Below are 27,179 nucleotides of genomic sequence, written 5' to 3' on the forward strand. Positions count from 1 at the left end.
AACGTGTCTAGGAAATTAATTATCGTGAAAAATATTCCAAACCTTAAAACATGAATAAATATTTATTAAAAATGTGCAAGGTAATGCTGACTTCGAATTAGAATGCGGTGAGGTGCATTTAAAATAAAAGTAACACTGTTACTAGATAGTTTGGACTAAAATCTGGTTATTTGACCCTTTTCTATAAATTTACACAGGTCTATTGTTCACTGACAAATAAGAAAGGAAGGGTTGCTACCTCATGCATAAGGTCAGCTACCTGAAGGTGCATAAATCGGGCACTCTAACTCTAAATAATGCGGGAAAAACAAATGTGTATGTGACTGTTTTTCAACGGTAATAAATTTGTCATCGACTCGTAGTAATTTTACAACAAAGCTGGGAAAAGGTTAAGCCGCGGGATTTGAAGATGCTACCAGTTTAGGTGATTATTAACAAATGTTTACCAGTAAATAATACTCCGCCTGGTAATGCCCTTTGTTACCGGATTATTTAGAGTGGAAGCCCTTGAGACTACCTAGGCAGTGAAATGGCATTAAGGAGTAAAGCCTTCTCATTTCGCTCAAGCTCAACTCGTATACACTTATCAGATGGCATTTTTATTACCTGTACATTTCCAATTTAACAAGGGGACCGTTTCTCAAGCTACACCGTGATTTTTATCGAGTAGTGTCAGGAAATCACACGACACTTGTCTTTCCTATTTAATAATGGTCCCCTTGGATTCAGAGTATAGCAGAGCAAAGTTTACACCCAATTCACACACGGAGAAATTTGAGTGGTACGAGAATTTGACAAATTGGATGCGCTACTGCAAATAAATTCGTATCTTGGGAATTTATGTAGTTCATACACAATACATACATAAATGTAATGATTTTATTTTATTAAAATTATTTAATTTTATTAGAATATTAATCTTTAGAATGAAGGCGACATCCATTCAAATGTAATCCCTGCGGGGTATATGAAAATCACGACTTCATTTTGCTCAATTTTTTCAAACTTGTATTTAAATATTAAACCCTAAAACTATTTTTTTGAACATGCAAAATATATCGCAACCAAATTCTCTGCCAAATTAATTATAACTTTTGCAATCCATTCCGTGTCAATTCTATGATAAACCTAAGCAGAAAAGTACTTTGCACCATTTAGAATTAAGCCGACGATATGCAGTAAAATACAATTTTCAAATGATAAACTTTCCTGTTTCAACAAACCCATCGATATGAATGCGTTCCATACAGTTAATAATTTTCGAAATATCCAAAAATAATTTCAGAGTTGTCAACCTGATCCACAACAGAGTTATGTCCGATATCTATCGAAAATGGTTCTATAACAATATTGGTTCATGGACGAAACAAAAACAGCTTACTTCTTACGTCCCAAAGGAAGTCTGCATATTAGAGTAAACCCAACCAGTCTACACTGATATGCAAATGTTTGCGGATGCCATGGAAAGGGCGGCATAGTTTCGAAAAAAATATGCAATCCATACCTTAAATAGTTGGAACATATCTGGAAAATTTAAAATTCTATAAAACTATTTTAACACTTACTAACGGAAAACCTTATTATATGTAAATGTTTGCTATGAATAAAGCATGCTCATAATTTATATACGAGTAACAGTAAAAAAAATAATAATTAACTAATAAAACAAGCTAAAGTAAATAATTACTTAATCTTTTAATTAACCAAACTAAAATTTGTCACCCTTGGCAAGCATTGTGCTGATAGATACATACATGCGCGAGTTGTATAATCTAGCAAGAAAGTGCAAAATGCACAAAATTACAACAACACCTACACTCAGGGTTTCGGAGTGGGAATTACCACAGGGAAATGGGGATGGGAACTAGTGGGAAATTCCCACTTCCTGTCCAAGTGGGAAGTGGGAAATTAGAAATATTTCGTAATCTGACTTCATATTAGTGTGGGAAGAAGTGGGAATTGCTAAACCTAACCTACACTCCAAACAATATTTGATGAGATTGTATCCGAAATTATGGTTCAAAAACATTTCGACAATTATTGTTATTTTTGGCCAAGAACTTGGAAATTTTCTAGAAAATAGTTGGAGCTACAAGTTCACCATGATAAGGCGACACAGGACAAGTCACGCTTTTTTGTCCTATTGCTTCTTAAGAGATGATACAATACCCATAGTCTTCAGGATAGCTTCGTAATTGAATCTTTGCACAGTTTTGTAGATTTCCATCCAATTTCAGAAAAAAACTGATCATCGAACCCTTTACCAGAGAGATGGAACCCCCAATGAATGCAAGCACAAAGTTATTAGACTACTTACTCCTATTTAGTGTTACACATACTGCATATATAATGATGATCATGACGATCTGTTCCATTGTTCCATGTAGCTGTGCTGGAGAAATTTTGGACGCGCGATACATTTATTTTCATTTCTTGAGAGAGAGAGAGGGAATCGCTTTTCACGCCGTGATGTATCCTCACTCATACATGAATTCTCTCGTACGGAGGGAGGGAAAGAGTCAAGCCCTGAATTGCTTTTAGACCTGGTTGCCTCGTAATTTGTGTTTGTAACGTGGTGGACTGTTGTATACATGAATTATGTGTTCTCTCGCTATCCGTGCATTATGTGCCAGATGACGATACCGAGACTCGGACTGCCGCACCTTATAACGACTAAGGAGGGGTGATTCACATATGTGAGTCACCAAATCGAAAGCCCGTTTGGTATTTTGAAGTACTATATGAGTATAGTCAAACCACCAAGCGGTTAGATGCCATGACCCCATTTGCGTCTGCCACACCCCCTCAGAGATGTGAAAATCATGAAAAAAAGCCCGTGATGATAAACCCTGTAAATTTTATATTTTGCCAAAAATTCATAAAAAATACAACAAAATACCACCAGGTCGACCAATTACCAACACCTGTAATTCATAAAACAGAAATATCAGTGCTCTGGTGGACTTTATTTTACAACCGATCATGAACCAGATTCCATCAATACTTTTAGATACAAGACCTTTACTTTTACTAATAGAAGACATTAAATTACTAGTCACACATAAATATAAGTTAATTACATACGATATTGAAAGCATGTATACTAATTTAGACACTAAGCTATGCAAAACTCATTGCCCTAAGCAATTTATGTTACATAAGGATAAATTGCATTACCCTATAACTTATCGCAATATCAATTTTCAAATATGTTAGATTTTTGTCTAGACTATAACATTGTCGAATTCGGATGATTTTTTTTTCAATACAGACCCCTGCTCAGGAAATTTTCAAAAATATTCAAAATTTCAAAAAAGTTGGGATTTCAGTTGGGTATGATAGAGCAACTTTCTTTACGAATTACGAAAATGTGAATATTATCAAAATCCGAGCAAAATTGGAAAATGGAAAGTGGCAGAAAATAAGTGAAGAAGTTGGAAAGTCTTCCGGAAAGTCATTGATGAAGGATGTCAAGAAAAAAATCAAATACGAGCAAAATGGATTAAAATCCAGTTTGTTTACTAAACTATAAAGGTAGACACCAAACGAATGTTCTACATGAATTTCATAATTTAAAAATTATTTCTTGACCATTTACAGGGCCAATTACAAAGTGTCTGAGTATTTCAAGTCCACAGTCTACTTATTTCACTAAAAATTGGCAATATTTATCTTCTCGAAAAAATGAATTGCAACGAATACATTAAAGTGTTTGATTGACACGCTATTATTTGTTGTGAGTTACTTGATCTACTCCTTTCATAATTCTGTGGTGTAGGTTAGTGAAGGAAGATATCTGTAAATTGAGATTTATCCCTTCTTGGTTAGGTTAGGTGCTTTGGCAAATTTTCCTGTATTATAAATAAATATTTGATGTGATCAATTCTTGCTTGATTATACGAATTGAGTATGTATGTACTAATATTACGATAAGCTTATGTAATGCTTTTATTTTATCAGGATTACGAATTGTATTTAGTTTCATAAATTAATTATTGGCGCTGATGTATTACATATTTATTATCCGATCGGGTAATTCCACGATCAGGTAAGATTCATGACCTGGTAACATAGCGAGGTGGATGCCATCGACAAGTTTTACTGTCAAATTATCAATTTCATAGTAAAAATATGATATTTGGGAATTCCAAAATTTCCATTTCCTATATTTAAAAATTTATTTAGAATTATTCTCAATCCTTAAGAAAATTGTTTGACGCATTACGACCAGATTTGATTGACTGGATTAAAATTGGAAATTGTATAACGCCGGACTATTCTCCATTGCTGGTTAGGCCTGGTCGCGTAAGCTTGAATTCTTAACTATTGTATACATAAGTAACATTGGTCTTACTAGATATATATGTTTGTATAATAGCGATGAAGAGTGTCGTAATCTAGATAGAAAGAAGCAATACACGATTATGTAGCTTGAAAAAATTCAATTTTACAGAATATGGATTTATCTGCTTGAATAATTTAATAACTTGCACAACTTCTGACCCAAGTGTCATCCATAGATAACGTAAAAATTGGGATTTTTCACACCCTTGTAACGCAGTTACGCCCACTCTTAACTTGTCTCCCAAATTTTAACGCACCTCACGCTACCCACCACGTACCCTCTCTTGCATTATATAATTAATGGATAGCGCCCAAATCGGCGCATGGTGGTCTATCGATTTTCATAACAGTATTACATAAAATTCTATGTTGGTATTACTTATGTTCATAATTCTTAAGAATATCCAGAAGAATTTTATGCTGAGGTTACATATTTAAACCTTATCCAGACGAGGGTCTGTTTGCATTGGAACTTTTTTTATCCTCCTCGACAAGTAGGTGGCCAGAATACTTAACAATTGATTCTTATCCCAGTAGCAATTTCCTGCGTAGCTTGGGCACATTTTTTATCATGGGTTCTTCTACTTGCCATCCTAATTTTGCGACATTCTTACCCTTATTTTCCCTGCTACAAGGCGCAACATCCTCAGATAGCAGAACCGGTTGCATTCTCTATCTCAGAGTTGGACAGGATGTGGAAAGCATGGCGTTGGAGGATGACAGAATTCTCAAATTTTCCCACCCCAGTAGTGCCCACTATTCCCTGGTTATTTTTAACCGTGCATTACATGTCGTACCACTCCTGCCCGTGACATCTTTGCCGTTAATATCTCGACACAATGGCAACCTCGGTGTCAGTCTTCTAAGCAGAAGTTTACTTGAAGAGGATGGAAATAGACCGGACCTTGATAAGGAAATAGTATTTGGCGGATATGTGCCTTCACTAAGACATCTCATTGTCAGACCTGAGTTCATATTTGTTTTGATAATTCGAAGTAACCGTGTACCAAGAATGTCTTGTTGGTATGGCTGTCTCACATTTCCCTTTTCGGTATACCTCGTCCTAATCGAGTCTGACGGATCGAATCCGTTTAATCACTTTGAAATCGAGGATATCCCAATCCGACACTACTACTCGAGACAGCTGCAAAAGTTCGAACCCATTCGAGAAGAATTCGCTTTCCGCCAACTCTACAAAACGCCCCTCCTTCCCACCGATACTGACCATATAGGAATCCAGGTCACCTTTATGAGCCCGGGAAGTAGGAATGATCTGCTATGCCACTTATATGGACATCGTGGAATTAGGGGTTACTACGAGTCCCAGGATTACAGTTCAAGGATTCCAATTTGCCATAGCCATCTCGAAGAAATTGTCGAGCTAGCGATCAATCTTAATTTTAGCCTCCGCCGGGTCCCGGACATGTCTGGTATCACGTTACAATTCATTTTAACCGAAGATCCACCCCACGGTCTTGCGAACCGGTACATGTGGAAAGACGAGGTTCAAGCATTTATCAAATATTGCCGTCCTTACACTAGACGACTGACTTCACTGAAAGTTTGGCTTACCCCTTTCCAGACACCAGTATGGGTCGGGCTGCTTCTAGCCTTTTTCGTAATCTCGTTAACCACCGAAGACCTTAGTACCGCGGTTGCAACAAGTAACTCTACCACTGACAAGATTTGGAGTCATGTTACCGTCTGGCTATCATCGTCCTACTTCCTTTTCTTCCTCCTTACCCGAGAACCCATCCGAAATTTCACCCGGGGTCACGTCACCTTCGTCATTTTGACCCTCCTCCTCTCCTGGGGTTATGAGGGGTGCTTCACAACAAGCCTCATGACACCATCGAAACCGTTCAGGTACAAGAATGTCGGAGAGTTTATAAACTCTTCGCAAATAGTTATCATTCACTCGGCGAATCTTAACATAGCCCAGACCATAGATGAGAAAAGCCCGGTTTTTTCGACAGAATTGGAACGTCACGGTGTCGCTGGTAAAACAAGGTCATTTCTTATTGTTCGGAACACAAAAATTATTTCTGACCAGTATCTCACAAGGTGGGAAAACTTGTCAAGTTTGGGCTATCTAGATACTAATGTGCGAAACATGGTTCCGGTTTATATGGAAAGGCTGCAAATGCATATGGATTCGTGGAAAGTGAAGGGGGAACATGAGACGTATATTTGTGACCAATTTCCCTTTTCCCATGTCAACACGGTGTATACATATTTCAAATTTGTGCTAGCAAGGAAAGCCATCATGTTGCATAATGCCTATCTGCAGAGCGGGATTTTAATGTTTCAAGACTCCATTAACTCGAACGCTTTTAGGATTCATTCTGCCGAGATAGCGAGATGGGGAAAACCTGACAAGATAGGGGAAGGGGGGGATGGTTTTATTCTCTTGAAACATTTAAGATCATTGTTTTACCTGAATTTGGCCATCTTATCGGGTTTAGTGATTATCTTTATGTTGGAAATTAGGGATATGATACGGTATACTGGGGTACTGTTTTGGTATAAATTGATGACAATGAGGGCCAAGTTGAAACGTAAATTGAGAGAGGTATGCAGAAGGAAGGGAAAAAATAGAAATTTTGTTAGGAGCGTTCATAAAACACGTAACGCAGGACGGAAGGTGTGAGATCGCCTATCTCTGCCATGTTAAAATTCTATCCTGTAACGTGACACCCGATTTATTGCGTCGCGTATTTTATGAACGGCCCCCTGAATGGTAAATTATAAATAATATAAAGAAACATTAATAATAATAAATTTCTGAATTTCTTAAAAATTTGAAATAAGTATGTATGACAATGCGATATTTGAAACAAATATTTGTCAAGCTTTACTTTATTTGTTTTATTCTTAAATTGCACTATTTCAAATTTTTGTATTACATAGTTATAAAACTTTAAAATAAATATATACAAATGCGCTAAATAATTTTGGCGAATTATTATAACTAATTTAACAATCATTTAAATCCGCAATTAGGGAACGTTCATAAAATACGTAACGCAAGAATGGGTCTGAAGTCGCCAATCCCCTGCCCATTTGGAATATTCGCAAAGGCATACCACATACATGCTCTATATAAAATTAAATTAGTGCATATATTCTATCTCATTATATCAATATTACAACATCACCAATGTCAATCAGCTGTCAAATGTTCGCGGAACAATAACCCTTCGGAACACCTGCCTCCCATTAGGTTGTAAGGATCAAATCTTCCGCCTAGTGAAGCTAAATAAGTAGGTGCATATGGAATACAATAGTAGACTGAAATTAATAAATCTAAAGAAGCACACGCTAAGAAATTCTATCAACGTTCTATCATCGCGCAGTGGTGTCTTGTTACCAATTTTATTGTATCTATCACCTAGTGTTGATATTATGTAACTAAAAAGGTTACGATGCCTATCACCACAAGCGGTAGAATCATATGGTGATGAACATGATAACGGCTATCACCCAGTTTCTTAGAGTGTAGCGTCTCACTTATCAAATTTACCGACATTACAGAGACAAGTGATATCACAGAGTAGAGAAAAGGAGAGCAAGCAGACGCAGCGATACAAGGAGCTTTATGCAAGATGGATGGACAATTTAATGGAAATAATTGGAAAACTGAATGGATTTTGGAGAATTTATAAGAGTGCAAATTCATATTTGAAAGATTCATCTAAAATTACAGATATGCAATATATAGACTATAATTTTATTAATTATTTCAATGACTCCATTTTTGTTGCGTCACCCTACACCATGCACCCCTTATTTTCCCCGGTACCCGGGGTGGTAACCGTAATCGATATTCCGTCCACCCATTCCACTTGACCCTTCCCTTTAACCGCTCCGTTCCACGCGTGCCGTACCACCATGGGGCCGGTCAACCCTTGATATTTCAACGTCGTGTCTGCACTAAAGGTCATGGTCGTCTTGGCCGGAAAAGTCATCATTTTTCCCCCAGGGACTTTCACCTCCCCCTCGGCAACGCATAGGGTCGTCGCAATGGAAAACGTGACTCGGATGTCGTCCTTCTCAAAGTGGACGGTGGTCGGGGTCTCGTACCGAATCCAACCCGTGGTCCAATAGGACGGGTATGTGAACGTCGTTTCTTCCGGGTAGGTCACCAAACATCCGGCCGGATATGAATAAAGGTTGGATACAACGTTGCGTGACGACAGTCTAGCCAGGCCGTAAGTAATTGGCGCCAAACTCTAGAATTATTTAGGAGGGAAATGTTGAACGTTATACTTAATATCCCGGGGTCAATTGACTTGATAACATGGTATGAAACATATGTGTAAAAATAACTAAAAAATAATTAACGTCACTAACTCAATGAGGGTATTCACGCAAATTGCACAAATTTGCAAACCGATTTTCGGGAGAAAAGTTTACGAACTTTGCAACCTTGAATTTTTTGCGAACGTTGTGAAGTACGCATGGATACCCCCAATGAATTAATAATTAATGTCATTTAACGTTACTATTGATGTCATTTAAATTACCGACATCTAGCCGGCTGAACCGTAATTGTAAACCAGTTTATATTAACTGATATTTATTGACACTTGAATAAAGGATTACTTGACTTGACCAACATTTCCGAAATCCCTTTAGTCTGACTTAAAAACTGTCCAAACCAATAATTGAAATATGTATGTACAATTGACAATGTTTTAACACTTTTGGACAGTGTGTTGGAAGGTGTAACACCATTGGAAGTACCCTTATTACAAAAAAAGTTTGACATCATTGTAACAAGGTTACGTATGTAAACCCTTACCCCTTCCGTCTCGTTGACCGATACTGCGTACGTTGGGTTATTTGAAACCAGCCACATTCCCACCACAACTGTAAAAATTCTGGCGGTATTTGACTTCATCTTGACTTATCAAAGTGTGTAGCGATTATTCTTCTCTACTATTCGGTTGTCGACAACGGAATGAAGATTTATGCGGTTTGAGAAGAGTATTTATGAAAAAATTACATATGCATTGACAGAAATTGGTTGACAAATTCCGACAGATGTGTGAAAGCCAGATGTGTCTCGAGTTGTCATAAAAAATTCTTTTATCAATTAAATTGGAATTTAAGTAATGTAACGAATTCTGAATTCGTGTAATAATTTATGTGTACGTCAATCACATCTCAATGGTTTGATCATGAGTAAAAAAATTTATAATAAACTAAATTTGTGCATATGCTGCAGGGTTCCTGAAATCACATGACTGTGACTGTCACAGTGATTTACTTGTCGCGATTTGTTGCGATTTTTGTGATGTGTTGTGGTTTTTATGATTTCTGTGACTTATTTTGATTTTTGAGATTTATTGCGATTTTTGTGACGGATTGTAATTTTTGTGATCTTCGTGACTTATTTCTACTTTTACAGTATCAATCTAGCAGCAGCGTATATGTTAACCGTCTTTTACATACATAGATAAGAATACGCTGCCAGTTAGAGACCAGAAAAATCACAATAAACCACAAACATCGCAAAAATTGCAGAAGGTCACGGAACTGTGCCCATCACAGCCGCAAAACTGGTGTGTTGACGTACACAAAAATATTATTCAGTGACTTGGTGCGTCAAGTCAAAACGTTTCCAGATTTTTAAAAAGCAAAGAATTAATGATCCCGAATCCCCAGGCCAAAAGTGACTCATGCATCGTGATGTATTCCATTCTGCAAACAAATGTTGGAATTACTGACTTGATAATATTTGTTCATGCCCAAATAATTATTCCACTTGCGAATAACAAATTTATTTATTTCCTTGCTGAATTTCGAAACACATTTTTATCAAACGTTCCGGCGTACTGCCATCGACCAGGTAAAAGAGACAGGAGAAGAGGATGGGAATATATTTCGGAGTCATTTTTACCCCAGATATCTTCCCAGGGTGTTCATAGTCGGATCGAAGAGTGGAATATGAAAAGTAGGAAAATTTGGCGATATCGCATTTTTAACGGTCAATTTATATTCCCTTTGTTTCTTCGAACAAAAGCGATTTGGGAATGCAGACGTCAAACCATTTCCAAGGATAGCAGATATACATACATATTCAGTGAGATCATTCGGTGACGTTACACGAAAAATAATTAGGTGATACTAAATACCTGTATGTGGCTCTGCCGCGGTGGTTACGACTTTATCCCCAAAGAGTAACACTAAATTCTGCCAAAATCAAATTTTCTACCATGCTGCCAACAATTTCTTGCCGGGTAGTGATGAATTTAAATTTCGCAGAATTATTTATTTTTATTTATTTATTTATTTAATACAATGAGATACCCTACCAAGTAGGCTATTACATCTCAAGGACAATTCAATTTATACAATTTTCAAATTCATAGTTGTCAATAAGTTCAAAGATTTCGGACATTCTCTCAGCTCTTTGCTTGTCAATTAAGAAAGTTTTTACAAAATTTTTAAATACGGTAAAGTTAACATGCCTTATATACTCTAGACTGAGCTCGGGAACATTGAGTATTTTTTTTTTCAGGGCTCTGTATCTAAATGATTTCTTTGCAATGTTGTTTTTTATATTTAGTAGTGGTTCTGAATAAGTCTTGTTTCTCGTACATTTCGTATCATTTGCCAGTGTTAAATAGTTTTTAAAGTACGTTGGCCCACACTCATTCAAAATTTTGTATGATATTTTCATTAATTCAAAATTTACAACATTTTGTGCCAATAGCCAGCCATAATTATTAATATCGTCAATAATTGAGTCATATTTGGATTTTCCTGAGATGAAACGAGCACATGCTCGAATTATTTTATCAATCCCAGTTATATTTTTCTTTCCAATCAACCAAACTGGGCATGCATATGTATATATCGAATTGACTAAAGCCTGAACCACTATTAATTTATGAGGATGACTTAGTACATATTTCAATGGACGAAGAGGCCATAAAGCTCCATGACATTTTCTCGCAACATTTTTACAGTGATCATTAAAATTTAGATCTTCGTCAATAGTTACACCAAGTATCTTTATGGATTTTACTCTATTTAGAGGAACATTGTTAATGGAGATGCTAGTATCTGCTAATATTCGTTTATACTTTTTGTTACCTATTATCATTACAACACATTTATCTACATTAAGTTCCTGTCTATTTTGCTTCATCCATACATAAATTGCATTTAGATCATCTTCAAGTTTCTACTTAATAATTAGCAAGTCCTCAATTTTACCAGCTATAATTATAATCCGCGAACATAATCGATAGACTGTGTTTTAAATGGTAGGGAAGGTCGTTAATAATAATAAGGAACGATAGGCAGCTAATACATAAACCTTGTGGAAATCCTATATTAGTTGACAGCATTTTAGAATTTCTTACTGATTCCTTACAGGTGATACATACATACTGAGTTTTTTCACTTAACAAAGAATCAATGATATTACAATCTATACCATACCATTTTAATTTATGTTTTAGCACCTCTTTGCATGCCATATCGCACAGTGTACGGTTTGACCTCAAATAGCGCGGAAATTATTTTACGGTCCAAAATCCTCCCACGGGGGTAGGAAAGCCTAAAAATATGATTCATTTTGATTTTGGAAAGGGGGTGTGGTCGGTAGGGGGGTTTCTATCGAATTTTCAAAAAGTCTCAATTTCCCACTAAAACCACACCCACTTTGTTCAGAATTTAATGCTGATTAAAATGAGGTATCATACATGCCCATTATCTCTTACCATTGTCTCGCAAAAAAATAAAATGTAACGGAAGATCGGCGTTTTTGTCAAAAATCGTCAAAATCGCCAACTTCAAAGGGGTCTCAAATCTTTCAAACCGAAAACGCGCAGGAAATTATTTCGGATTTTTGAAGTACACTCATAGCACTAACTTAGATCACGGCCTCGGTTGGATCTGAGGTGGTATTTTTGTGCAAATTGAGGTCAAAGTTCACTAAAAATAGCGTCGCTAAAAACCTTCATATTGAGGGTTTTTGAAGGGCTGTCAAATCCTACAGGATAAAAACTACAAAAAACTGGACTTTGCATGATAAGCTACGGTCATAACACTCTGTAACAGAGTGACCTTTATTCCAGTCTAAGCAATAGTGTTCGTATAAAGGCGTGTCAAAAATGGCGTCCCTGAAGGTTGCAAAAATTCCTGAAACTGGCCAACTTCAAAGGGCTCCCAAATCCTTGAAACTGGAAACGCGCAGGAAATTATTTCTGAATTTTGAAGTATACACTTATTACTAACTTAGGTCACGGCCACGGTCAAATCTGAGGTGGTATTTTTGAGATAATGGAGTTCAAAGTTGACGAAAAAAGCGTCGACGCGACATCAGCAGGATTTTTGGTTAGGTTCGTTTGGTTTAGTTTGGTTGGTTTGGTTCTCACTTTGCCCCAAAAATCTCACTTTCCACAAAAACATGTTTTTCGTGACCTAGAGGTCATGATTCGTGCAAATCCGCAATAAAAATTTTTTCCCCCTAAAATACAAAAAAACTTGGAAAAAATCCTGCTGATGTCGCGTCGACGCTTTTTTCGTCAACTTTGAACCAGGGTTGCAAGTGGTATATATCACCTGGCGAGATTTAGTGAGATTTAATGATTTATATCAATCATCTCAGTTGGGGCTGAGTGAGAAATATGAGAAGTAATGAGCTAAACTTGTACTTCATGACCCCGTCCGCTAGGTGGCGCTAGTGCATGGCTCACAAATCTCACTATATCTCATATTTCTCATGTCTCACTATTTCTCATTATTTCTCAGTGAGATGAGATTTGTGAAGGCGAGATGAGATTTCTGCAACCCTGCTTTGAACTCCATTATCTCAAAAATACCACCTCAGATTTGACCGTGGCCTCAGTAATATCTGCGAATTAAATTGCTTTGCCAGCATTTAGCCAATTTTGTAGTCAGAGTTTTACCAAATGAGTACTCTCACTAGTCAGAAGGATATTAAAACCGGAAAAATTGTGTCACACATATGTATTTACCTAGCGGATATCAGCAACTAAAAACCAGTTCATAATTCTCAGAAATTTTAAATGGTAGGTAGCCTAACTACAGATTTTTACATAATTGACTCCCAGGTCATTAACAATTAGTTAATTAAGATTCAGTATCTATTTATCACCGTTTTCACCAAAACGATGGCTACAATTAATTTAATGGGAGCGGTAATTAATTGATTAAATAATCTTTTCGTGGACAATAAGAACTTCAGGAGATGAAAAATTTGAAATTAAAAATCTTGGGTCAAACCAATGTAGAAATGAAGAGCTTTAAAATAATTGGAAAATCTGGATTGAGTAAATTTTATGGAGAACTTTGTAAACTGTTCAAAAATATTGCAAAAAAACTGTAGAAAAAATGCAGGGAAAATCATGGGCAATTATTTTTTCAAAATAATTACAAAACTCCCGACTTGCAAAGAAAATCTTGTTACATATACCAAGAGTATAATATGAGATAGATGTCCGGTTTTTCATTCGTTTCCAAGTTCTACTGACGTCACCAACGGTCAACTCGATGAATTGGAAGACTTTTCCAGAAGTATCCCAAGGTAGCAGAGGTTTTAAGGGTAAGATAGGCAATGCGGTAGTAGTACTTCTTGTGGATACAGCAGCAAAGTATGAGTTCACTTCATCAGGAGCAATTTTGATTTCGGGGGAGGGATCAAGTAATGGGTATAATTGTTGAGGGCTCCCCATAGATGCAACTTCTCTACCTTGGTTGAAAATTCAAGCTTTGTGTCGTAGTATATTGCTGCACCGACCTTCTTTTTTAGGAGTAGAAACTTGACTAAACTGGTTTGATCCCTGTTATGTCTGTAAAGTTTGTAAGCATTGTCCCTTGTCTTAATTAATTCCTTAGTTGAGTTGGAGATAAATTTCTTTGAGGGATATTGGAATATTGTTTTATTTTTGAATGGGGCAAACTTGTTAAATGCGTCAAGTAATTTACTAACAGTATATGATGTGGCACCATCAGGTAGTTCATCGTCCTCGATTTTAGGAAGGTTCATTGATTCTAAAATATTAAGTGTTTTATAAATACGAAATCTCATACATTTTTTAGGTACTTTTGGTCTAACAAACTTTAGGGTGCATTCAATGTAAGAGTGGCCCGATAAATGTGGGTTATATACATATTTATTTAAAACTGAGTTAATGTTGTTTGTGACGATAAGGTCCAGCATGTTTTCACCACGGGTTGGTTCATCAATAATTTGTACTAATGAGTGGCGAGTCATTATGTCATTAAACGGGGTGATTGATCTTTCGTCGCGGAGGTTGTAATCACCTAGTATAAAAATATCCTAACTTCAGAGAGAGATATTTGTGAAGAATTCGTTAAAGTAGTCATAATCACTTGTTAAAGTTTCAATAGAGTAGTCAGGATGCCTATAGATACATCCAACGAGAAAAGATTTATTAAAACCAATCTGCACAATGACACACAGAGATTCAATGTTTATAGATTCCCCAATGTAATTACAAAAATCAATGGGTTTAACTTTCAGGAAGCACTTTGCAATAATTGTGACACCTCTGTCTCTATTTTGAATGACGTCTTTTCTGTACACAGAGTATCCAGGAAAACAACGTAAATTAGTATTTTGTCTTAATCTAGTTTCACTTATACACAAAATGTCAATGTCTCTAAGCGACAAGAATGCTGAGAGGTCGTGAAATTTCTTTTGAATTGAGTTGATATATATATGAGCAACTTTTAAACTTATGTCCTTTGTACGATGTATTTGGTTTACCCTGAAAAATCAAACGATTTATCATGCTCTTGTGAGCTAGAGCAGTCTTGGAAATCATCCATCGGAGATTCAGATGTCGTATTCGTGTGATTTGTAGAAATTCCAACTGAATCAACTATGCCTTTTCGTAGATCAATATTTCGAAGGTTTCCCAATGAATGTGGTCGGGAAGGTACACTTGGTCTAGTTTCGTGGCAGACTATTTGTGAATTCAATTGATCAACTTCAGGGGCTTGCGACCCCTTTGGCTGGACGCTTGATCTTATATTTTCTGCTGTTGCTTTGTGATTTCCTTGGTTGTCGGGTTGGTAAGATTGTGTTGATGGCATAGTGTTGGCTTTTTGATAAATTTCTACGAGATTTCCATTCAATATACGGTAGCATGACTCACCAGTATTTATGGTTTGCCTTGTCCAGTCAATGCGAATTTGCTTCAGTGTAAATCCTTGTTCAATTAGTTGCTTTCGTTTCTGTCGTAGTATACTGTGATCTTTCCTAACAGATAAGGGAAGATCTTCATTGATAAATGTTGGCTTGTTCACTTTAAATTTTCCTGCATATACTTCATTTCTTTCGAAGAGCGATAGGAAGCTCACTTTTATTGGTCTGGCAAATTTACTAGATGGTTTACCAATTCTATATGCTGTATCCAAATTATATTTCACACCAGCAGATTCTTGTATCACATTAGACACTTGAGCAAACAAGTCATTTTGAGTTTCATTTGATCTTTCAGAAATTCCAGAGAATATTAAGTTGATTTTTGAAAGTTCGTACCATAACCGTTCGTTTTCCCCTGTGATTTCGAATACTTTAGTCTTAAGAGATTTCACCTCAGTTTCTAGTTCACCAATTTTTTCTCGATGAAGGGCTACTTAACTGTCAAGATTATCAAATCTGTTAGTGAGAATTTTTGTGTTGTCGTTAAATAACTGAGTCAATAGGCTAATTGTAATTGGAGAGTTGTCACTGCTTGCACTACTGCTATTATTTTGAGTCATGTCAAGATCCGAATTTGTTTCACTTACAATGGAGGTCTTCCAACGTATGCTCACAGATTTGGACGAAACTGGTGTCAATCGATCACAAATTTAACTAGTATGAAATTTGCAAATGCAACTATCTGCCAATACGCAGGTTTGGCGGAGATATTTGCATAAAAAGAGGTGCAAACTCTCAAATTTGTAAGGCAAAATTCGAAAAGTGTAAATTGATGGCATTTTGAACGTGTTTTCGCCTCCTTTTATGCAAATATCTCCGCCAAACCTGCGCATTTGCAGATAGTTGCATTTGCAAATTTCATACTAACTAAATTTGTGATCGATTGACACCAGTTTCGTCCAAATCTGTGAGCATACGTTGGGAGACCTCCATTGTTAGTCTCCGTTTTTTCGAAATAGTAGCTTTGCGGGGTTTAATACTGCGTTTTTGTGCTGCAATTGGGGTTTGTATTTGTACAGGAACCTTTCTTTTTCCTGCCATTAATCCGACCCAACCCTCACCTGGGAGAATCAAAGGCAGATTCCGGGTCTCCGAATAATGAAAAGGAAAAAAAAGTCTAAAGTAACTTAGGTTAATTTAGTTACAACCCAAGCTGCCTCCGACGTCCTGAGGATCTCCAATGTCCGCTGGGAGGAGCTAATTTTTAACATAGGGAGCTTATGGGAAGTCGTCTTTAAGACGTCTTTGAAACGACTTTTGGGCGGACATTGGGAGATCCTAAAGACGTCTTCTGGACGTCAAGACCACTTTGGCAGCTTGGGAAGAGGAGGATGTTGCTACTCTGACTGACTGGACTGGATTTGTTATTCTTTGGCCACGAAATCGTAACCACCGCGGTAGAGCATCATAGTTACCACACGCGGGGACGATTTTATTACCAAATTATTTTGTTTGTTAAAGACGTTTTGCAAATTCCCAGGGTTTTAAATCACTAATCAAACGGCAACCTCTAAAAGATACTAAATGTGTGCATCGTATGTTCCACATGGATCTTGTCGTGCTTCAAAGTGCGCCACAGTGTACGTATTTCCACCTTGCCTCACACTTTGGGCCATTACTTGCAATCCTAAATTGCAATGTCTCTAGCAATATGGATTGATTTGTCAATTAATTTACGAGATAAAATGGAATGCGTGCATAGTCCTACTATGTATGTATATGTATCTATACTAAAATTTGTGACGCAATACCGCACTCAAGTAGGATAGGATAGGTTAGATACCTTAACCAAGTAATATTCAAGTGAACAGGGTGAACCAGGGTGAACAAGATAAGCCGACCATTCCATAGCGAGAGCAGGTTGAACAAACTGTGCAAGAGTGGCCACTATTTTTGAACCATTCCACATTTGGTAGCAATACTCCCAGATAATCGTAAGTATGTGCACTCGAAATAATTTGGTAATAAAATTGTCACCGCCGGTAGTCGGTATGAAGCTCTAACGCGGAGGTTGCGATTTCGTCGCCAAAGGGGAACAATTAATTCTGCGAAATTTAAATTTATCACTACCCGGCAAGAAATTGTTGCCAGCATGGTTGAAAATTTGATTTTCGCAGAATTAATTTAGTGTTACTCCTTGGGGATAAAGTCGTAACCACCGCGGTAGAGCCGCATAGTATCACCGAATTATTTTGAGTGTACCTACATGAAATTACAAAATTAAAATCAATGAGTTATTTGTAAACTTGTAGCGTTTTATTTGTAGTTTATCAGATTTCCTAATTCAGCACAGTATTACAAATTTATTTATTTTCTTGTAGTTGGGAAGTTGACTTATCTTCATCTACAACTCTCTTAATACTGGTGTTCAGTAATGTTCAGCAAAGTTATCGAGTATTTAATGCATCATCCTCAAGTAATCAAGAGCCTGGCCAAATCCTATCCAATTCGTCGCGCCGCTCAATTAACAGTCTGGCACTTTCATAACCGTTCGAATTCCATGGACCAGAAAGATATCCAGTTCAAGGATAGATTTCTAAACGAGTTGGAAAAAGAGTTGAAAAAGTCTCTTGGAGGAAAATAAGTAGATGTGAAAACGGCAAACATTTATGAAGATAGTGACAACCGCATTTGAAGTCAATCAAAGGAACACATATCGTCGGATTAATTGTAAAAAGAGCTCAGTGAACCCATTTAACATGTGTTTTGGGTTCACTTAGCCCTTTTTAAAATTAAGCATAAAATGCACTTTGCTCATTTTTGAATTAAGTCGACGATATATATTATATGTGAACGAGATATACTTAATGAAAGATAGATTATAAAATATACCGTAACGTAATTATGGAGAATTCATAAATTTTTTATTAACTTATTTATGCTTAATTGAAAGATAAGTGTTTCGTGTCGGTGCTGATAATGAGGAACCAACTGATTAGATAAAACATGTCCTACTATGTACATAATCACACTAGTCATAGTCACAAGGTGGTTGTGATTCAGATCCAAGTTACATATTCTGTTGGTGAAACTACACAGTAAATTTTTGAAAATAAATTCGTACCATATCAATAATTTTGTATCGGCTCTGCGCCACATGTTATCACAGTTGAACTATTTATAATGTTGTAGGGTCGAAAGCCTACACAACGCGGATTCCATCGCGTCGACTTAATTAATTTAATTAACCAGTCTAGACAAGGTCAGAGACTGGTCTTGGCCGTGAAGGCCAACTAACTTAATGCGGGTGAAATACCCGCAGCCCACTATTTAAAGAGCGTCCGAGCTCTCACTCCGATCACAATGTTCTTGACCCCCACGAGTCCTCTTCTATGCACATGTATGTATGCAATTACTCTCTAACTAACCAGCCAGAGATTGGCGATCGTGTCAACCGATCGCACCGATCGGAGATATTTGCATACAAAGAGGCAAAAACGAGCCCAAAAAGCGACTAGTTTTACACTTTTAGAATTTGGGTTACAAATTTACGCTTTTTCTCATCTTTGTATGTAAATATCTCCGCCAAACCTGCGCATTGGCAGATAGTTGCATTTGCAAATTTCATACTAATTAAAGTTGCGATCGATTGACACCAATTTCGTCCAAATCTGTGAGCATACGTTGGGAGACCTCCATTGTTAGTTATGTACCTACTGTACACCGCCACCACCACTTTCCTACTTCGACTCCAGTCCACCGCATAACTCTTATATAACACGGGTAGGCCTCATATAACTAGCGTAGGATACGCATTTAACCCTTTGAGCCCAGATCTCTCTGCCTAGTTTCATCCTGCCTCAACACCACTGATCCATTCCTAATTACATGGCATAAGCTAACACATTGCCATTACTATTAGTGTGCCAAGTCCCACTCAATCTTGGTTATCCATTCACAGGCAGAAGCGGCGTTCCGACCGCTCGCTCTGTCTCTATATGTAAGCGGCACTTCTCCTCTCCTATACTCGACACGACGTAACGCGCTCTCGGTTACGCTCTCCTTGTAACCCTGCGAGGGTTACATCTTCTTCTCAGTGCTCTCATTCCCACTGATTTTGGTGGGTGGGGTGGTGGGGTTTACACACTTTACAAAACTGCTTCACTTTATTCGATCACAAATTATTATTACCCTGTTAATCGACGTTATGAAAATTCTGATTGATCTATTTTTGAATTCGCAGGTAATTGGTAATGTGTGCAAATTTTTGCCAATCGGAGACATCAAAGTATGCCGCTTAGTCTCCCAATCCTGGAATTATGGATCCACCCCAGTCTTAAGAGCGAGGACATTTATCAATATTTTAAGATATTCCAAAGACGGTGAAGGGTTAGCGGGTGTTGATACCATTGTTGAAATACTGAATTTCAAGCCGGTGAAAATCAAAGTGTTCTTGCCGTTCAATTGAAGAAAGGCTAAACTGGAACCTATGGATATTTCCAGGCTTCCCAGAGTCAGTTATCTCAAATCAATTGATGTGAAGGACTGTGACGGACATCAAATCCAATTCCTAAACAAATTATGTGAACTCCTAATTCTAGCTTCATCCACCACTTTGGAAACACTAAATATTTCTTGGAACAAAAAACAAAATTTCAATTTCATTCAAGGCGCCATATTCCCGAAATTGACGCAATTATGGACCCATACTACGTATAGGAATCGAATTTTTACAATTGAGAATTTTGGCCAAGCCATTACTGAATCAGTTCCAAACTTAAGATTTCTTTCAACTAGATGCGATCAATTAGTTTCGGTTTCAGGAATGCTATCAAGGTTTCCATTGTATGTTGCAAAATACCGGTCCAAAACCTGTTGCAAAACTGTAATACGATTGCTTATCATTAATTTCCTAGATCACTAAGTCGACTACATCTGTATGGAGGGCTGAGCATAGAATTTCTAGAATGTCTGCTTGAGATTCCCAGCAACCTTAACGATATTTATCTTGATGGTCCCTTGGAATATGCTAAACGAGTTGAAGAATTGTCAAAATTTCTTTATAAATTTTTGAAAAAATATTCCACCACGTTGGAAAAAATTACTATCAATGCTTTTAATGAAGGGATAGAACTGGAGTGGAGATTTCCAGTTTTTCCGGTCTTAAAAAGTTTCAAAATATTTGGAGGTATGAACTTAACGAAATCATTCTTCGAAACCAGCCTCGGATCCAGATATTTTGGAGGGATTGATTACAATGTAAATTTCCCGGTTTTGGAAATCTTGCTTATTTCGACCTCTTGGCACGAGTTGCCCTACGTGGCTGCATTTCTTCCGCCGCCTGAAGATAACTGCCAAGAATATCTAGTACGGGATGTACATTTCACACTAACAGGACCTGGTTGGACACCTGGGAAAAAGTTGGTTCAGACGGAGCTGTGTAAACGATTGTTGAAGATATTCCCTAAAGCGAGAGATTCGTTGATGGGCGACTTAGTGAAATTTTCCGAACGGTGTGCCCAAGATTAGAATATCGGAAGACTATAGATATAAATTTTATAAATTATCGCTATTTACATAATTGCAATCAGATATAATTGTAAACTCTAATTGGAGTCTCCCTCCGGTTCGGATTGGCGAAATGGTATAGGAGAAACCTCGGGTTCGCATTTGTACGTGTTCGGATGATTAGAATTTCTCCAAATGTGTTTTTTTCTAATCGAAATTTTAATTTTTGAGAATACCAAGTATTAAATTATTACGTGTAATTTTATGATATTTAATGCGTATAAGAAATAGCAACGTCCACATATGTATTCATTAAAGTAATTTATTCGTATAATTTATGTACCTGGTGGTTCAGGTTGAAGTGTTAGTAAAATAAATGGATACAGGTCAACGGATTTCACAAATAATGTTTTACTTTTTATTTCAATCGAAAGCTAGTTAAATTTAAGTTAAGATACATATTTTAAACTCCAAAATATCCTCACCCATCATCCAGGCACTGCTGTAAACGAGAGCGCCAAGCGCCCACAAAAGTACGCACTTTTTTCATGGGTAAACCCTCCCAATCCTGGGTCAGAAATTTTTTTGGGACCTGGACACTTTTATGGCTGACTAAAGGCTAAAGACTAAAGACTACATCCATAAAAGTAATAAAAGTGGCTAAAGGCTAAAGACCTAAACACCATATAAAATTAGGAATATCTTAAACGCTAGACCCTTTGTTTCCTGATTAAAATCCGCAGGATATCGCATTGTAGTTTTAGAAGAATGATATGACCTATTTTGCTCACCGGAGAAATTTTGAATATTTTAATCACCTTATTTTAACCCCTCTAGTGTGTTTCTTACTGTGTGTGCGAAATTATTTGTATGCATGCGTGGTGTTGAAATGCAATTTAATACTATCATAATGATCACTTAATTAATTACATAACTAACCAATTACTAACTGGTCGGTGAAGTTAAGTGTCAACTTTCCCCAATTTTTTTCAACCACTTAAAAGCTACTTTTGGATTTATAAAGAAGCATAGAAATAGGCAAATTTAATAAGCTTCCTAACACTGAAAACCCCAGGGTTTCGTGAGAGGTGGAGCCAGGATGGTAAAAATTTCGAAATCCGATCTTCACCATATCAAAGCCAAGAACATAGGCTTGAAAACATACAAAGGTAAAACTGCACCAAAATGCAATAAAGGTCAAAAAGATCGAGCTAAAAAAATTGTCGAGAACTTGTTGAGAAAATGTAAAAAGTCGATTTTGTGAAAAGAAAGAATCGCTCCAAACTCAGCTAAATGGCGACCAATTGGATTGTTTTTGGCATTAATTGAGAACCAATACTCTCAGAAAAAAAGGACACCAACGAATTTGGAATAATTTCTGCGGGTTATGGCGAAATCGTCATAGATGTAGAAAAAGTGAGTGGCGAAGCGCTCGTGAGAGGGGTGCAACAAAATCTTCGCTCAACTGGCAGGGAAGGTATATTTCGACCACTTAACGATTAAAAAACTTTGGTATGCTCATCGTTAGTATTGCAAAAAAGTTTCGTTATATTTGATTCATGCATTAATTTTTTGCAGGTCAAAATAGTTTGGTACTTAACTTCACCGACCAGTCCTTAACTAATCATTACAAATACCTCAGTGTATTTATGAATTGATTATTAGCTCGCCCTGCGTAGCAAGAGAGCTATTGAATTCCTCTAGTCCGTCTGTCTGTCTGTCTGTCCGTCTGTCTGTCTGTCTGTCTGTCTGTCTGTCTGTCCGTCTGTCTGTCTGTCCGTCTGTCTGTCTGTCCGTCTGTCTGTCTGTCCGTCTGTCTGTCTATCTGTTCACGAGTTTTTTGCATCAATTGATGCTAATTAATATGCCCCATGTGTAAATTTTAGCAAATTAGTAGCACCATTGGTCTCGAACAGGCGGTAACACAAAGTGGTGCCAAATAATTGAGAAAATAGATGCAAAACACACCAAACGTGCATAAGAACCTAAAGAAATAACTAGAATTTTTACTTCGAATTTGTCAGGATTTTATGTCGAAATTCTGGATGGATTTTTCTCGTTTATTTTCCACCGTTGGTGAAAAATTATGTCACAATTATGTATATCTTTTGTCCGCCTATTCTGCATCATTAATGCAAAATTAGTAGCACCATTGGTCTCGAACAGGCGGTAACACAAAGTGGTGTGAAATAATTGGGAGAATTGATACACTACGCACCAAAAGTGCGGAGTATCATATGCATCACATATATATGTTTGATTACGTCTGACTCAAGATTATGCCAACATTATGCTAATCTCATCCACTTGTTTGGAGAAGAAAACTTACAGGGGGAGCTACTTCTAACGTTACAACGGTTTATTTAGATTAAAATGAGGTGGATAAAGAATGCAATTTTGAGTAAAAATGCGAAACGTGAAAATTCTACGATTTTCTAAGAGCTACATTTTTCAAAACCTTGAAACCCTCCGTCAAGACGTGTCAGTATTTATATGTACATACATACCTCGTGACTGCGCATCTCCGAAATATTTACTAGTTCAACTACACACCAAATTTATTCACATTACATAAGCATTTAGCAGTGAAATTTATTATGTACCAATTGACTTTAAAAAGCTGCGATTTTAAAATAAACTACTGTGGATTAAAAATCTGTGAGGGCATTAAGCGTACACGGAATCAGTGCAAGCACAGATTTGCTGCCACATTATTTGTTTAAACGACTAATCCCAGCATAATATAAACTTGGACATAAAAACTGTATCTAGTTTCCTGATTTAGCGGATTTATTGTTGTTCAATTATTTTAGTCGTTTAACCGTCAGGTTAATTAACAAGTCGGCGCGTTATCATAACAACCTATCGAATTATTCACATTTTTAAACGAAACTATTAAGCAATTTAACCCTTTAATTCGTAACCAACCCAATTTTGTGAGAAATGGTTTACTTCAAAAAACGAAGACAAAAGTCGTCTTGAAAAAATGTAGTCATGGTGCGTGAGGATGGCAATTGCCGTTCCCCGAAGGTCATTGATTTACACTTTACACCATTTTCTTATCAAAGCGTAAAATTTGTTGTTGAGAGATTTCTCCTATACCGAGCAAACGTTAAATTTGAACATGTTCTTGCCGAAAAATGGGATATTTCTCAATACAACGCAATCAGGGTTTCCCCGGGTCTCTGGACCGCCTATCCTTTACAACACATGCTAAAGCCACCTTTCAAATTAGCCTGGTTGTGATTTTTTCCGTATAGAAAATCGAAAAAGAAGACATTCTTGTTCTTTCATATTTTTCGAAAAAGTGACCGTGTGACCGATTAAAAAACATTGAAATTTTGCTATTTTACGTATACATCCATGTTAAATTACAAAATTTCAATGTTTTTTAATCGGTCACATGGTCACTTTTTCGAAAAATATGAAAGAACAAAAATGTCTTATTTTTCGATTTTCTATAAGCAAAAAGTCACCACGAGGCTAATTTCAAAAGTAGCTTTAGCATGTATTGTAAAGGATAGGCGGTCCAGAGACCCGGGGAAACCCTGAACGCAATGTTAAATTTTGGATTTTTTAATATTTTCAAGTTTTACTATAACTGCTAAAATCCTCTTCCCGAACCATGACCACAACATACATACATGCCCGAATTAATGCAATTCCTTCTAGTGAATCACACGTCCTAAAGGGTTAATCATTCGACATATGTACATACCTTACCACAATTTTCAATATATTTCCATCGTGTGTCTTTTACCACAATGCAGCACGAGTTGAGTAAAAGAGTAGAATTTCTCCCCACAGAAATAGCACACCTTGTCCCTCACCTTTTCATGTATCCTTTGGACGTGCTTCTTTAGTTGGAACTTATCCCAACTTTTATACTCACATTGGCCGCACGCATGACTTAGCTCCTTGTCCGCGGTGTGCATTGCTTCGACATGGTTTTTCAAATTACTCGCAGTTTTTAGCCTCTTGTCACACCTGGGGCAGGCATACTTGCTCTGATTCTCGTGATAATTTTGAACATGAAGCCGTTTCCCGGTCCTGGTGAAGAATTTTGCTGGGCACAAGGGACACTTGATCATTTTTCGGGCAGATCTTTCTCGATGTGTTTCCTAAAATTTGGTAACATTATTCCCAAAAATTTTACACAAATTTCCTAAAAATTGGTAACATTTTTTAGTCAGTTTTTCTAAAATATGTACATATACCCACAACTCACCCCATGACTTGACAAGTCGCACATTTCCACGAAACTGGTTCCACATTGGGCACACTTGAAGGGCTTCTCGGTCGTGTGGGTGGAAATGTGTTTTATTAACCCGAGTCGCGACTTATATTCTTTGTGACAAAGGGTGCACCGAAACTGGACGGGGTGCTGGGCGTGGGCGAATTTAACGTGACTTGTGAGGCCTCCCTTCTTCACAAATGTTTTGTCACAGGGGACAAACGTGCATGAGAAACGGGGTCGTGGGCCTGGGGTGTGCACAGATTCCACGTGATTTTGAAGACCCGAGGGCGAGGCGAAGTCTCTATGACAGATTTTACACCGATGAGCTTTACGTTGGTGGTGAATCCGGAATAAGTGTGTGTACAGGCCGGCGCGATTTTTTAGAGTTTTCCTACAAATCTGTGAATAAGATGTGATATTGAAGTGCAACTTTGAAATCAGTTTTACACTCTAAACAAAAATAACTAAAATTTACCCAAGGTTGAGTAAAATTTATCCAGCGCCTGGGGAAATTTGACACAACCGTTGGATACATTTTCCACAACTTGGATGAATTTCACACATCGATTGGGTAAATTTTACTCAACTGGTTGTGTCATCCTCTTTTTTACTCAATTATTCTAAGCGTGTACCCTGTTGCTCACTTACTTGACATTTAATTTGAGTACTGGCGTCATCATGCGTGGCCAGATGCATGATTAAGGTATACGTCGATTTGAAACTTTTCGAGCAATGGGGGCACTCCTGCGGCATATTTTTTCTTGGTGCCATCTTCAATCTGTAAATTTTGAAGGATTGATAAACATTAGCGTGCCCAGGAAAATACTGAAAAGTACCCAGTAGAGGATTGCAAATCAACAATACTGACTGTTGCCTAGACAAATTGTTTTATGAACTCAATATAAAACAAAAATGTTAGACTGACTTTGGTACTAAAACCCCCCTAGCTTTTCCAGTTTACAACGGATTTTCAAAATTTTGTGATGAAAATGATCAAAAACGTTGAAATTTTACAGAAAAAAACAAAAATTTACATAATTTTGAATAATTATTTATGCGATTTCTCACTCGAATATTTATCCATCGAATATTAGGAAATTATCCGAGTTCTTGATTTAGATAAATTTTAAAAATTAAATTTCCCCATGAGCTAAATACAAGTGTATTTAGGAGGTCGGATGAATTGATTAAACGTCCTTAAATTGACAAGAATGAGGATCACTTTAAGCAAGACAACATTACCAGGAAAAATTTAAAAGTTTACTGACTTGGGAAATAAAATATATGAGAGTGGATACACAATTAGAGCTGAACCTTTTTTTGCTACACACGTGTACCCATGGCAACCACGAATCTAAGGGTTCTGCCCTTTCCCATTGTGCATCGTCGAGTGGAAGGTTGGGTTGGTTATATTTGAGACCGACCGATGAACAAAATTTAGAAGAATGAGTCCATTATTATAGGGTGTACGCCTTTTTATAAGATCGTTATGTCCCTCCGTTGGTCCGATAACTGATATAGGCTTGAAATTTTTAACATAAACTCCTAATAAAGGACAAGACAAGTTCGCAGATGGACAAAACCTTCAAAGTCATAAAATGTCATTTAAACCTAAAAATTGCATACACATGTCAATTGGAATAATTGAACCTTAACCTCGAATTCAATCGTCTGCAAAAATTCGTCCCTAGATGCTGTCCCACTCAGAGGTCGACGCCGACAAATTTTCGGCGGCGGCGGCGCCAATTTTCGGGGATTTTTCGGCGGCGCGGCGCGGCCTCCCAATGTTGAAGGAATAGGAAATCAAATTTTTCGGCGGCGGCGGCGCCTAAAATACTACCCGCGTTCGGCGGCGCGGCGGCGTGAGATCGGCGGCGTCGACCTCTGGTCCCATTTACCTGACATGCATAAATACTTGCCTATAAATACTACACTCTT

The 27,179-nt window shown here is 37.2% G+C and overlaps 3 protein-coding genes across 6 annotated transcripts; 1 reads left to right on the plus strand and 2 right to left on the minus strand.

Annotated features, from left to right (window-relative positions):
- Window positions 1-7,705: 7,705 nt before the first annotated feature.
- On the minus strand, window positions 7,706-9,306 carry LOC110850015. Its single transcript, XM_022097505.2, has 2 exons — window positions 9,149-9,306; window positions 7,706-8,576 (listed from the first exon to the last, which is right to left on the minus strand). Exons 1-2 carry the CDS (start codon window positions 9,245-9,247, stop codon window positions 8,115-8,117), a joined length of 561 nt encoding a protein of 186 aa, XP_021953197.1. The 5' UTR covers window positions 9,248-9,306; the 3' UTR covers window positions 7,706-8,114.
- A 9,170-nt stretch (window positions 9,307-18,476) lies between these two features.
- Window positions 18,477-21,408, plus strand: LOC118435689. The gene is made up of 3 exons (XM_035852078.1): window positions 18,477-18,896; window positions 19,740-20,341; window positions 20,413-21,408. Exons 2-3 carry the CDS (start codon window positions 19,986-19,988, stop codon window positions 21,023-21,025), a joined length of 969 nt encoding a protein of 322 aa, XP_035707971.1. The 5' UTR covers window positions 18,477-18,896; window positions 19,740-19,985; the 3' UTR covers window positions 21,026-21,408.
- A 1,989-nt stretch (window positions 21,409-23,397) lies between these two features.
- LOC118435528 (gastrula zinc finger protein XlCGF8.2DB-like) lies at window positions 23,398-26,488 on the minus strand. Of its 4 annotated transcripts, XM_035851704.1 has the most exons (6): window positions 26,310-26,488; window positions 25,890-26,019; window positions 25,233-25,640; window positions 24,835-25,125; window positions 24,601-24,689; window positions 23,398-24,133 (listed from the first exon to the last, which is right to left on the minus strand). In XM_035851704.1, exons 2-5 carry the CDS (start codon window positions 26,010-26,012, stop codon window positions 24,681-24,683), a joined length of 831 nt encoding a protein of 276 aa, XP_035707597.1. In that variant the 5' UTR covers window positions 26,013-26,019; window positions 26,310-26,488; the 3' UTR covers window positions 23,398-24,133; window positions 24,601-24,680. The 4 variants fall into 4 exon arrangements, with proteins under 4 accessions (XP_035707597.1, XP_035707596.1, XP_035707595.1 ...); XM_035851703.1 differs by lacking the exon at window positions 24,601-24,689 and having other exon boundaries at window positions 23,398-23,866; window positions 24,723-25,125; XM_035851702.1 differs by having other exon boundaries at window positions 23,398-24,100; window positions 24,601-25,125.
- Window positions 26,489-27,179: the final 691 nt, after the last annotated feature.

The sequence above is a fragment of the Folsomia candida genome, unplaced genomic scaffold, assembly GCF_002217175.1.
Source record: "Folsomia candida strain VU population unplaced genomic scaffold, ASM221717v1 Fcan01_Sc005, whole genome shotgun sequence".
Taxonomy (NCBI): Eukaryota; Metazoa; Arthropoda; class Collembola; order Entomobryomorpha; family Isotomidae; genus Folsomia; species Folsomia candida.